We start from the raw sequence: 13,195 nt of genomic DNA on the forward strand, positions 1-13,195 counted from the left end.
CCCACGCGGACATGGGGAGAACATGCAAACTCCACACAGAAAGGCCCTCGCCGGCCACGGGGCTCGAACCCGGACCTTCTTGCTGTGAGGCGACAGCGCTAACCACTACACCACCGTGCCGCCCCTGGACTGATGTATTACATAGCGTATTTCAAACACTCATAACTTGCTATAGCAGTGGTAAAATAGCTGTCAGAAATGCATTCCTATATTTCATAAAATGAGAAATAGAATTTGTTGATAAAAAAATTTGCCTTCAGTTCTCCTTTAATAGGAAAAAAAACCCCAAGAATTTGGTGCACGAGTTTTAATTTATTTGAGGTTTTCTGAAATCAACACACACCCCCACTTGGATTATTGTACTCTGTATGACCTAGTAAATTGTCCATCTCTGTCTGTTTGCAGACCTTCACACTGGTTGATTTGTTTATAAATCTGTTCTTGGGCTAGTTCCTCCTTATCTTTCTTTATACTTGCATCTAAAACAAAATAGACACGGCCTGTGCTCTAATAATGCATTACAGATGTTGGTCCCTGGAGTAAGAACAGACTTGTGGGGGGGGGAGGCTTTTAAATACAGTATGCTGCTCCTTCATCCTGGAACAATTTACAAACGGACTTGATACTGTCAGCTGATAACTCTGGGTGAATTTAAATCTATCTTTAAAAGATGGAGAAAATACCTCTCTTGTACAATGCACTTGCTTTTAAAATTCTGTTTGTTTTTTAATTGAATTCTTAACCTTGAGCTTTTATGCCATTTTAACTGAATACTACAACCCCGATTCCAAAAAAGTTGGGACAAAGTACAAATTGTAAATAAAAACGGAATGCAATAATTTACAAATCTCAAAAACTGATATTGTATTCACAATAGAACACAGACAACATAGCAAATGTCGAAAGTGAGACATTTTGAAATTTAATGCCAAATATTGGCTCATTTGAAATTTCATGACAGCAACACATCTCAAAAAAGTTGGGACAGGGGCAATAAGAGGCTGGAAAAGTTAAAGGTACAAAAAAGGAACAGCTGGAGGACCAAATTGCAACTCATTAGGTCAATTGGCAATAGGTCATCAACATGACTGGGTATAAAAAGAGCATCTTGGAGTGGCAGCGGCTCTTAGAAGTAAAGATGGGAAGAGGATCACCAATCCCCCTAATTCTGCGCCGACAAATAGTGGAGCAATATCAGAAAGGAGTTTGACAGTGTAAAATTGCAAAGAGTTTGAACAGATCCGCATCTACAGTGCATAATATCAAAAGATTCAGAGAATCTGGAAGAATCTCTGTGCATAAGGGTCAAGGCCGGAAAACCATACTGGGTGCCCATGATCTTCGGGCCCTTAGACAGCACTGCATCACATACAGGCATGCTTCTGTATTGGAAATCACAAAATGGGCTCAGGAATATTTCCAGAGAACATTATCTGTGAACACAATTCACCGTGCCATCCGCCATTGCCAGCTAAAACTCTATAGTTCAAAGAAGAAGCCGTATCTAAACATGATCCAGAAGCGCAGACGTCTTCTCTGGGCCAAGGCTCATTTAAAATGGACTGTGACAAAGTGGAAAACTGTTCTGTGGTCAGACGAATCAAAATTTGAAGTTCTTTATGGAAATCAGGGACGCCATGTCATTCGGACTAAAGAGGAGAAGGGCGACCCAAGTTGTTATCAGCGCTCAGTTCAGAAGCCTGCATCTCTGATGGTATGGGGTTGCATTAGTGCGTGTGGCATGGGCAGCTTACACATCTGGAAAGACACCATCAATGCTGAAAGGTATATCCAGGTTTTAGAGCAACATATGCTCCCATCCAGACGATGTCTCTTTCAGGGAAGACCTTGCATTTTCCAACATGACAATGCCAAACCACATACTGCATCAATTACAGCATCATGGCTGTGTAGAAGAAGGGTCTGGGTACTGAACTGGCCAGCCTGCAGTCCAGATCTTTCACCCATAGAAAACATTTGGCGCATCATAAAACGGAAGATACGACAAAAAGACCTAAGACAGTTGAGCAACTAGAATCCTACATTAGACAAGAATGGGTTAACATTCCTATCCCTAAACTTGGGCAACTTGTCTCCTCAGTCCCCAGACGTTTACAGACTGTTGTAAAGAGAAAAGGGGATGTCTCACAGTGGTAAACATGGCCTTGTCCCAACTTTTTTGAGATGTGCTGTTGTCGTGAAATTTAAAATCCCCTAATTTTTCTCTTTAAATGATACATTTTCTCAGTTTAAACATTTGATATGTCATCTATGTTCTATTCTGAATAAAATATGGAATTTTGAAACTTCCACATCATTGCATTCCGTTTTTATTTACAATTTGTACTTTGTCCCAACTTTTTTGGAATCGGGGTTGTATTTTATCTAATCCTATTGCACCAGGTGTATTTTGTCTGTTTGTATGCTTGCATTTTTATTGCAGGGATGAGAATTTTCCGCGGATCCGCGGAATTCCGAGTTTTTCCTGCTGAAAATGTCATTTTTGTGAAACGTGTAAATCCGTTGAGAAAATGTTGGGGGGGTTTCGGGGTGTGTGTGTATGGTTAACGATCTGTGGTCACCTTATAACGCAGGCATCCCGAGTCTCCCGGAAATTCCGGGAGTCTCCCGCATATTGATAGCGGCTCCCTGATGCCCGCAAATTGGAGAATATCTCCCGGAATCTAGAGCAAGCGAGCAAGAGCGCGCACGCGCAACATTGTCTACCTCGCGCATCTTAGAATGTGCGCATATGACGGAGCACGAGAGAGAGGCTGCGCGTGTGCCTGTTCATGTAGCGCATGCTAGACAAAGAGCATCCTGATTGGGTTACTCAGCAAAATAAGCCAATCAGCTTTCAGTGTGGGCGGGCTTTTATCCCTTTTCTTGAGGACCGAAGTTTTCAGTTGAGTCAGTGCAGCCTACAGGATCGGCATGGCAGAGAGCAAGCGCGCGCCCCAAAAAACGAAAATACAAAACCCACTTCACCTCAGATTACACAAAAGAATCTCCCTGTCTAATAATCTCCCTGTCTAATAAGGGTCAACAATAATGACAGTTTCGCGCTATGTACTGTTTGCAACAGTGATTTCAGCATTGCCCATGGTGGCTTAAATGATTGTAAAGGACATGTTGAGGTGAGGAGTGTCAGTTCATGTGCATTATATTTAGGTCTACAACAGGCTGGCCTGAAAAGACCAAACTTATTGAAGATTTCCGTAAAGTAACAGTGTATGAATATACATCATATATATCAAATACACGTCATATATAAGTGTGTTTCTTTTTATACATGAGGTTAGCTTATCTAATGTAGCATGTTGGGGAGAATCATAGTATCATATCTATATTTCGGATAACATTTTAGGTATGATACCGTGTATAACTCTCCTACTTATTGCTCATTTCATCGGGGGACGAAGAGGGGGGGAATTGCTGGTATGTGCCACGCGGGAGCGTCTGCCCAAATTTTTTAGGCCGAGATGAACTTTGTTTTTGATTTAAAAAAAAATTTCCAATATGTAATGCCAAGTGTACATGCCTGTTCTTTAATTCAAAATCACCATCTTGATCTTCAGATTGACCATACGAGTTGAAAGGGAAGTGATAAGTGATGTTGAATGTTGCCTGCTTAATATGCAAGACCTCCTGCTACCATGATAACATCAGAAGAAAGCTTAAGAGAATTATATGATAGAACTTTTTTCTGGTTTGCACTTCATTTTAAAGGATTAGAGTATTCAAAGACATGAATAGCTAAAATGCAGAAATATAATACTGTAGAGCTCGTTTATATTAAAAGGTGCATTGATTTTTTTTTTTTTGGAAATCATCAAATGTGAATTGATTAAAAACAAGTCTCTTGTCCCATATTAATCGTTTTCACCTGGTAGTCCACCAAGAAGGGGAATTTATTTCCGAATAAATTGCAACTTTTTGCTGATAAAATGAATGGTTTTGGGGTAAAAAAAAAAATGGCCAAAAATCATTAGCTCCCGCCCCCTTGGCCCCCATCGGGGCTCTGCCAGGGAAATCGATAAATCAAACAGGATAAAGAACTGTTTCCGATGGGCATGGCTCGATAGTAGCGTTACCGTGCAGATAGGGACACAAACTGTGACGATGTGCCTGACGGAACATATCCGAAAAGTGGACGTGCCGGGAAAGGTTCTATGTATTCTGTGCTCAGATATGATCAATTATGGAAACAGAGGAGCTAGAAACATCCAGGAGCACATCAAAACAAAAAAGCACAGAGATACGTTTTACTTAAATTGTCAAAGATAGAGTCAGGAGGAATCTAATATATCGTTACGGTTACCTCCATTATCACTCATGATATATATTTGTTATCTTAAAGTTTATAAACGTTTTAAACCATCATTGAATTTGAAAACATTTTTATTTATATTTATATATATATATATATATATGGCGCACCCCCCTTTGAAACCCCCCCCATGCACGCTTTGCGTGCGTTATGTCTGCCCTTGGCAGACATTTCAGAGTTTTTTTTTAAATGTCCCATTCTCATCCCTGTTATTGAAATATTGTTTAAGCTGCCCTCTTGGCCAGGTCACTCTTGGAAAAGAGATTTTAATCTCAAGTCTTTTACCTGGTTAAATTAAGTATATTGATTTTAATTCAGTGGTGCGGAAAATCCATTATTGCCATGGCATTCATATCCATGATGTGTATGTACACTTCTGACTACAACTGTAGCATCTTCATGCCAGTCCTTGTCTTTTAAAGAATTAAAACTTGTTGTATGTAAGTTATGTTACTGAACAATGAAAAAAACATTTAGTTAAAAAAAAATCACAAAGTAATTCTGCGTAATTAGTAAACCAATTTAACTTTTTTTTTTCTCTGTATTGCACTTGCAGTGTTTAAAACCCTTCCAAAGATCTGACCTTTTCACTTCACAAATCGCCTTCTCCTCACCCTCTTCTTTCCTCTTCTTTCCTCATTCCATCAGTTCATGCCAAACCATTTCCCTCTACATGCAGTAAGTACATGTGTGTTTTAGTCAGAAGATTTCCAGTCCTTCGAGAACCACGGTTCCTTTTGTTTTTGCCCTTTTTGGCATGCCGTTTTCACTTGAATGAAATGGACAGTATTTTGAAGAGAGCAGCATGAATTGTCAGTGTGTTCCATGTCCAGTGTCTAAACTACACTTCAGCAACCGTTTAAATGCTAACAGCTGCCATGTTAAAATAATACTGATCTAAAATACAGTGCTTTCTTCCCTTTCTTGACAGGCGTTATGGATTTAGCAAGCACTCTAAACAGGACAAAGTGAGTATTATATTATCTCATTATCTCTAGCCGCTTTATCCTGTTCTACAGGGTCGCAGGCAAGCTGGAGCCTATCCCAGCTGACTACGGGCGAAAGGCGGGGTACACCCTGGACAAGTCGCCAGGTCATCACAGGGCTGACACATAGACACAGACAACCATTCACACTCACATTCACACCTACGGTCAATTTAGAGTCACCAGTTAACCTAACCTGCATGTCTTTGGACTGTGGGGGAAACCGGAGCACCCGGAGGAAACCCACACGGACACGGGGAGAACATGCAAACTCCGCACAGAAAGGCCCTTGTCGGACACGGGGCTTGAACCCGGACCTTCTTGCTGTGAGGCGACAGCGCTAACCACTACACCACCGTGCCGCCCAGTATTATATTATATTTCACAATTTGCTGCTTGATTTTCCTGTGCATTAAAAAGTCTTAACACCAGGAAATTCTAACTAAATTGCTGCAAAAGTGGTGTTGAATGTGATCCTGTGCTTTGCAGCCTGACGAGAAGATGATGGTATTGGCTCAAGGAGGTCAGAGTCTGCCCCCTGGCATGACTGAAGTTTCAGAGGAGGAGGATCTACAAGCAGCAGAGGAGGTCAGTTCTACACCCGACCTGTCACGTGTTTTCATGTTTCAATTTGCATCAGTCTTTTAATGAGCAAAAATACATAACATTTCATATATTGAGGTTAGAAAATGTAGATTAAAAAGTGTCTTTTTTTTTTTTTTTCTGCAGTGCACTCCCATCCAAAATTATTCGCACCTCCACAAGGCTTGACTCCCAAGAGCTGAGAAGTTATTTAATGCCCAGGTCAGACAGCAGAAAGGCAAAAGCTGCGATCAGTCAGGTGGCGAGTGGGCGCAGGCATTTTGCGACAAATCCTTGGTTGTGGGCAGACGTTGTAACAGTCGAAATTGTGAAATGTGCCTTTAAAGTGCATATCCTGGACCAAATTCGTTTTGTTTTTTTTTTAAATATGAAAGAATGTCCCTTTACACACTCATCCAGAAGGGTAATTTTGCACAAGGGCATCTGTCTACAGCAGAAAAAAATAAAATAACAAAACGCGTCTGGAAAAATCCCAAGGGAGTCTGGAGCCAGATTCGTGACGTTACCTGCGGAAGCGCCAGGAGGCTGCGCGAGCTTTACACGGGTTCAGTGCACAGCCTGTGTAGACCAAGTTTAGCAGCTAGCGATTTTAAATTGAAATATGGAATTGTCACCTGAGCGCAATGTGGGAAACGATGAGTACTAATCCCATCATGATTAGTGTTGCTGGGGGCGTCGTGGCTCAGGTGGATAAGGCGCCATACCATAAATCCGGGGACCTGGGTTCGATTCCGGCCCGAGGTCATTTCCCGATCCCTCCCCGTCTCTCTCTCCCGCTCATTTCCTGTCTCTACACTGTCCTATCCAATAAAAGTGCAAAAAGCCCAAAAAAAATATAAAAAAAAAAAAAAAAGATTGTTGCTACACCCTCCTACGATACATCTGTTAACCATTTTAATAATTACGCGATAACGTTGAAGAAATTTGCAGAAAACCACCAGGTCGTTTTCTCATAAACAAACCAGCGCTGACGTAGGATTCGGCGGGAGGCGTCCAGCACGCGACGTCACGAAAATCAATGTTTCCCAAGAAATCCAAATGCCAAGTTTTTTCAGAGGCGGACCAATTCGCCTCAAATGGCTCGATTTCAACTGAATTTTTCTGGTATTGCGCAAGGTAAAAAAAAATTGCGCAAAATGTGACAGATATTTGATCAAAGTTTAATATAAAATAGGAGAATTACATTGATCTTGCTCCTGAATTTACCTGTGATATGCACTTTAAGACATGCTGTGTTACCTAGAGAGGCAGCGTCATCAGCTCGCGCTTGTGTTTTCTGTTAGTTGAGCCGTGCACCTTGCTGGAAATGGGTGTCTGTTAATGAGCTGCTTTTCTTTTTGCTCCTCAACTCAAGAGTAACGTTTAGGGAACGCATGACCTCTGTTTTGTTCATGTATGATAAGATGGAGCCGTTCAACCTGGCACGGTAAGGTTGAAGTTTACACAGCAAATTTTATGATGTTAAATCAACTCTGAGAGAGTCAATTTTTCAACACTGTGCTGGTGTTTATTTTGTCCCAATCTCTGCAGTGCCAATTTACTACTTCTTCCTAAAGTTAAATCAGCTTTTTACAGTGTCATTTTAACACTTTTGCTTAACTCTGGGAAATTAACTCAGAATTTTGCTGTAGTAAGTTAATAAACTATGAGTATTGCGGAAGTCCCAGAGTTTGTGTGAACGTGCGTTTTTACCTTCCTCTCCTTCTCCACACACTCCAAACTGCTTCAACCCGCGATTGGTCACTCAAGCGTTGCATGACCGCCTGCCTCTACGTGCACCAACCTGCTATTCGCACCGATTGGAAGCGAATCGCAGCTGAAATGCGAATAGATCGTGATCCACTTGTGTCAACCTGCCTCTGCTAAAGATCCTCTGCAACACTGTGCCATTATCTGGCTCGACGCAAGACCAGTCTTGCGTCTACCTGCGATTTTATCATCGCAAGTAGTTGAAAACTAGTTGCAGTCTGCCATCTGTCCTGGGCATTAGATACTCTCTGTTGACTTATTACAGCATTTCACACCGGCAAGTAGCTAAGAAATAGTGTTACACTGGAAATGGCTGCTATTTATATGTGATTAAGTTAAATGAAGTTATGTTCAGGTTTCTTTCTGTAATTTGGGCACTTTCGAGGAGATGATAATTGCAGAAGTCAACTTCATTAACATATTAAGCAGTAGAGTTCGATGAAGTTTATTATTAAACTCCAGATCTCATATGCTTGAATATGTTTAACTTTACCGTTTCCCTTTCCAGCTCCGAATCAAAGCTCTCATGACTGGTATGGCTGTCATGGCAACAGAGGAGGTATAGTATTATTCATAGATCCTTTGACCTTCATGTAAAAGCATGCTCAAAGTAATACTATTATGTATATTATGCATGTTAGAGAACCTGAGCTTGCTTTGATTTTGTGTGTGTGTGTTGTAGGGGAGGTTGACGGCGAACACAGTGGGGCAGATTGTGGGGCTGCAGTCTGAGGAAATAAAGCAGATTGCTATTGAATACGCTGAAAAGGCGAGTAGGCTGATCTTTGTACTTGCTGCTAATGTGCAAATAACTTTATGGAGTAACGTTTTCGATCATGATATTAGTGTTGGTTTATACCAATGCCAAGTATTCTGCCGTCATGAGGTTGTTTTTTTTTTTTAAAGCCATGCTTTTGTTATGAATTCCATACTCTAGGTGTATTCTACTATCTAAAGTCTTAATGGCCCTACACTGGTTATGCTTTGTGGCTTGTATCTGCACGTGCATTTTCTCTTGCCAGATGCAGAGGTGCCTACTTGTACGGATTGGCCGTATTTTGTACGGAAAAGTTACGTAAATACGATGTTACGGCAAACAGTGTTATTCTGTACGGAATTATTATAAAGTCTTAAAAAATTCCAGTGAGTTGTTTTTAAATGTCCAAGCGACTTTTTCAATCCATGCGCGGTTCACGGCTAGGCTATTTATTTTTACGACAACCACACATGCTGTGTGTGACATGCGCAGATTCCGCACATGCTGTGTGTGACATGCGCAGATTCCGCACATTTGTTCGCGCTATTTTCGATACGGTAGAATGGCCGTGCATTACACCCAGTCAAAAGGGCAATGGATACACGCACTGCAAACTGTGTAGAACTGACATTAACATCACTCATGGTGGTCGCGATGACTGCACGCAGCATGTCAACTACAAAAAAAAAACATATGGAGTATGCTGAAATGGCGAGTCAGGCGGAAAGTAAATCTGGGGGTATCCAGCAGTTTTTTACGAAATCTGTGGATGAAAAGACACGGAACGTGACACGTGCTGAAGCGGTGATGGTTGACCTGCGCTTGGAGTTGAACTTGCCAATTAGTGCCATGAAATGTGAGTTAAACTTATTCAGTTTCTTTTTACATGTCTGATTTTTATTCACTGAAATATCAAACATTGGCTGTACTTCTTTAATTCAAAGTCTTTTCAGTGTTGCAAGTGCAAATGTACATGTAGTATGATCAAAAACAGAATTTTATGATTAGTGTTGTTGGGATTGTGGCAAAAAATTAATCATTCCACTGTTTTAAATACAATTATAAATGTCATTTTATTCAATGTCTCTTCTGAAGCATTATGCTGAAGTATTTATATATTGGGACATTAAGATAACAATGTCGGACTCTCTTTGGCATGAAATAAGAGATTTTTTTTTTTTTTTTTTAATTTTATTAGAATCCGTTAACAGGTAGAACATTTTGCCAGGCAATATAATATAATACTTTTGAGGAGTTACATTCAATACCAATGATTGGTAGTCAACCGTAATGTCTGCAAACAGGGAACACTATTGTATTTATAAAAATGTGATATATTGTATGCTCTAGAAATTTGTTGAGTGGAAATTCAGTTGAGATGGCTGCTCGCGTTTTGTTTATTCAATTCACACAAAACAGTTCTTTTTAATAATTTAAATGTTAAACATATTGGTATATACACCTCTTTATAATGGAAATGCGCATAAATTAATGTTACTGAAAGTCATTCCAAAATACTGAAAAATGTTTTCAAGAATACTGAAATTCAAAATTTGGGGTAGGCATCTCTGCCAGATGAGTCTCCAGTTAGTCCGACTGAAATCTGATCACATAAATATGCACTTATTGTTTTGGTTCTGAGATTTGCAGAGCGATAATCCAATTTGAATGAATGTTTGGTGCATGCAGAACTATTTTCTGTGGATAATCTAGTTTGATACTCGAGACGTGTTAAAGGATCAGGATTAATGAGCATGTGATCGTGCAGGCGGAGCGCTCTGCTGAGGATCGTACAGAACGGTATGGCCCTGTGCAACAGCATCACCGCATGGTTACATCACTTAACAAACAGATCCAGCAGAAGACCAAAGAGCTGGAGGAGGTAAGACTTGAACATACGCACCCGCACGCGTACTCAGGACAACTGGTGCACAGCTTGGGGTTGTGTCTGTGCTTGAGTTAGTTTCATACCTTTTGTTTTAGATGCAGGCCAAGCAGCAGGATATAAGAACAGCATGCAACGAGGCCAAGAGCAAATTAACTGAGGTAATGCACTTGCATAAGATACTCAACTCTTTATTTATAACATGTTTATTGTTCTGAACATATGCACACAACCACCAACATTATTATTATGCAGAAGGTGAAGATGCCTGTTGGTTATGCTAAGTGGGTGTGTGAGGGGAATACTGATTATAGTGACAATCAAAGTAGAACTGAAGGCAAATTTTATTATCAAAATTCTATTTATCTCATTTTATTAAATGTAGGGATGCATTTTTGATCGCTATTTTGTCACTGCTGTAGCAAGTTATGAGTGTTTTGAAATACGCTCTGTAATATATCAGTCCATATGTCAAAGCAATGGCCGTAAATGAGATTTGTTGAGACCTGTGCAAGACATCGTAGGACGGAAGTAAAACGTACAGCAGAAATCAAAGTGACCGGCATCTGCCAATGTTGTCAAAAGACGCGCGCGCACTCTTTCGAATGCTGATGTAATCAAACCAGAAGTTTTGTTTGTTTTGATAGCAATCAGGAAAGTTTGAAAAAAGTAGGCAGTAATCGTCATTTAAACTCGTTTTTGTGCAAGATTTCGTTTGGAAAATAGTTTTCAAAATGGTAGCACTGACACCTGGCTGACATTTTTGTTTCAAAGTCTCGCACAAGTCTCGTGAAGATAGCGCGGATGATAGGTTACGCCTGCCGTGGAGCAAACGAACTAAATTCAACACGGCTAAAAACTGAATAGGCCGATAAGTCTCATCTCATTATCTCTAGCCGCTTTATCCTGTTCTACAGGGTTGCAGGCAAGCTGGAGCCTATCCCAGCTGACTACGGGCGAAAGGCGGGGTACACCCTGGACAAGTCGCCAGGTCATCACAGGGCTGACACATAGGCATAGACAACCATTCACACTCACATTCACACCTACGGTCAATTTAGAGTCACCAGTTAACCTAACCTGCATGTCTTTGGACTGTGGGGGAAACCGGAGCACCCGGAGGAAACCCACGTGGACACGGGGAGAACATGCAAACTCCGCACAGAAAGGCCCTCGCCGGCCACGGGGCTCGAACCCGGACCTTCTTGCTGTGAGGCGACAGCGCTAACCACTACACCACCGTGCCGCCCTAGGCCGATAAGTATAATATTTAATTGCAATAAGCTGCCAATACAAGTCACGATATAAGGTTACTAAAACCGAAAACGTAATTGAAAATAACACGTTAATTAAAAAATAAAGCAAGTTTTAAAATGACTTCAATTCTCCTTTTTGTTTGTGTGTGTGTGTGTGTGTGTGTGTGTGTGTGTGTGTGTGTGTGTGTAGGCCACTGAGCTGGCTGAGCAGTTGGAGAAAGAACTCAATTCTTTGGCAGATGTTGAGGCTCAAGCTGACTCTGGGTAGTGTTTTTATTTAAGTCATGTTTGAACAAAGTATGGTGGTGCCATTAGTTATAAACAGTTAGAATGACTTGGTAGATTTTTATTGCTGTATGTTCTGCAGGATCTAATCTAGTGAACTGAAACATTTTATTTTCTTTCCCTGCAGTTTGCTCGAGAAACTGCGTGCTCTAGTGGCCATGAACGAGAACCTCAAACAACAGGAGCAGGGGTTCCGCACACACTGCCGCGTACGTTATATCAACTGCCTCGTGTATGTTCTTTATTTCTGAATGAGAGTTGGGATGGTTTTGAGAGTCGGTGCAGTAATTGTGTTCCTCTGCATCTGTAGGAGGAGATGACACGGCTGCAGCAGAGTATCGAGAACCTAAAGATAGAGTTTGGAGATGAGGCTGATGATCAGAAGGTCATTTAAGCAAGCTTTTATAGAGTGTACACACACACACACTGTTCTGGATGCATTTGAAAGCTGTATATTTTTGTAAAACAATAGATGCTATAAATTAGTTAACTTAATTCAGCTCCTCTACTGTGTCATAATGGGTAAGAGAGAGTGTGAGAGTTATTTTCAGGTTGTACAATGATCCATGTACACGCACACTTTTTTTTTTTTCTTAAAATGTTTGTCATGCTCACTAAAATTGCATGTTGCTCTGATCCTGTTTCTTGTGGGTTTTAGGAAAGAAGTCGATTGATAGATCAGCAGTACAGCACAGACCGGGAGAAGCTGCAGAAGATCCGTCTTCTGATGGTAAGACAGGAGAATCAGCATTTACTCTGCAGACTGAAGGAGAGTTCCCTTTCATTTATTGGTGTTGTCCCCTGCAGGCCCGAAGGAACCGGGAGATCGCCATTCTACAGAGGAAGATTGATGAGGTTCCCAGCAGAGCTGAGCTTACACAGTACCAGAAACGCTTCATTGAACTCTACAGCCAAGGTGTGTGTGTGCGCGCGTGCCTGCATGTGTTCCTTGACCATTAACCTTGATTCATTATTTATGCGTGAACTTGCTTTATTGGCTAAACTCAATAGCATGGTGTTATTGACCCTCTTTGGTGAACTACAGTCAGATATTAAGGTCTCTCTCTCTCTCTCCAGTTTCTGCAACACACAAAGAAACTAAACAGTTCTTCACTCTCTATAATACTCTGGATGATAAGAAGGTCTACCTAGAGAAGGAGGTACGAGAGACTTGTTTTATGTAATTTTTAAAATGAATGCTTTAATAGTTACTGTACCTCATCACAGTCCCAGGAAACCTGACATCCATGATTTGTTTTATAATTGTTAATGTTGGTCTTGTGGACACATTATGCATTGGACAAAAATGAGTCGTTGGTCACATGACATTTCACATGCTTTTGT

The 13,195-nt window shown here is 40.9% G+C and overlaps 1 protein-coding gene across 2 annotated transcripts in view; it reads left to right on the forward strand.

Annotated features, from left to right (window-relative positions):
* ccdc93 (coiled-coil domain containing 93) overlaps positions 1 to 13,195 on the forward strand; it is a 36,007-nt gene that overhangs the window by 18,237 nt on the left and 4,575 nt on the right. For both annotated transcript variants that reach the window (XM_060930140.1, XM_060930141.1), the window contains exons 8-19: positions 5,262 to 5,298; positions 5,806 to 5,904; positions 8,177 to 8,227; positions 8,351 to 8,437; positions 10,194 to 10,307; positions 10,409 to 10,471; positions 11,757 to 11,830; positions 11,979 to 12,060; positions 12,162 to 12,236; positions 12,510 to 12,581; positions 12,659 to 12,767; positions 12,929 to 13,011. In XM_060930140.1, the coding sequence (XP_060786123.1) occupies positions 5,262 to 5,298; positions 5,806 to 5,904; positions 8,177 to 8,227; positions 8,351 to 8,437; positions 10,194 to 10,307; positions 10,409 to 10,471; positions 11,757 to 11,830; positions 11,979 to 12,060; positions 12,162 to 12,236; positions 12,510 to 12,581; positions 12,659 to 12,767; positions 12,929 to 13,011 (946 nt within the window). The remainder of the gene's footprint in view (positions 1 to 5,261; positions 5,299 to 5,805; positions 5,905 to 8,176; positions 8,228 to 8,350; positions 8,438 to 10,193; positions 10,308 to 10,408; positions 10,472 to 11,756; positions 11,831 to 11,978; positions 12,061 to 12,161; positions 12,237 to 12,509; positions 12,582 to 12,658; positions 12,768 to 12,928; positions 13,012 to 13,195) is intronic.

This window comes from Neoarius graeffei, chromosome 9 (genome assembly GCF_027579695.1).
Source record: "Neoarius graeffei isolate fNeoGra1 chromosome 9, fNeoGra1.pri, whole genome shotgun sequence".
In the NCBI taxonomy this organism is placed as follows: Eukaryota; Metazoa; Chordata; class Actinopteri; order Siluriformes; family Ariidae; genus Neoarius; species Neoarius graeffei.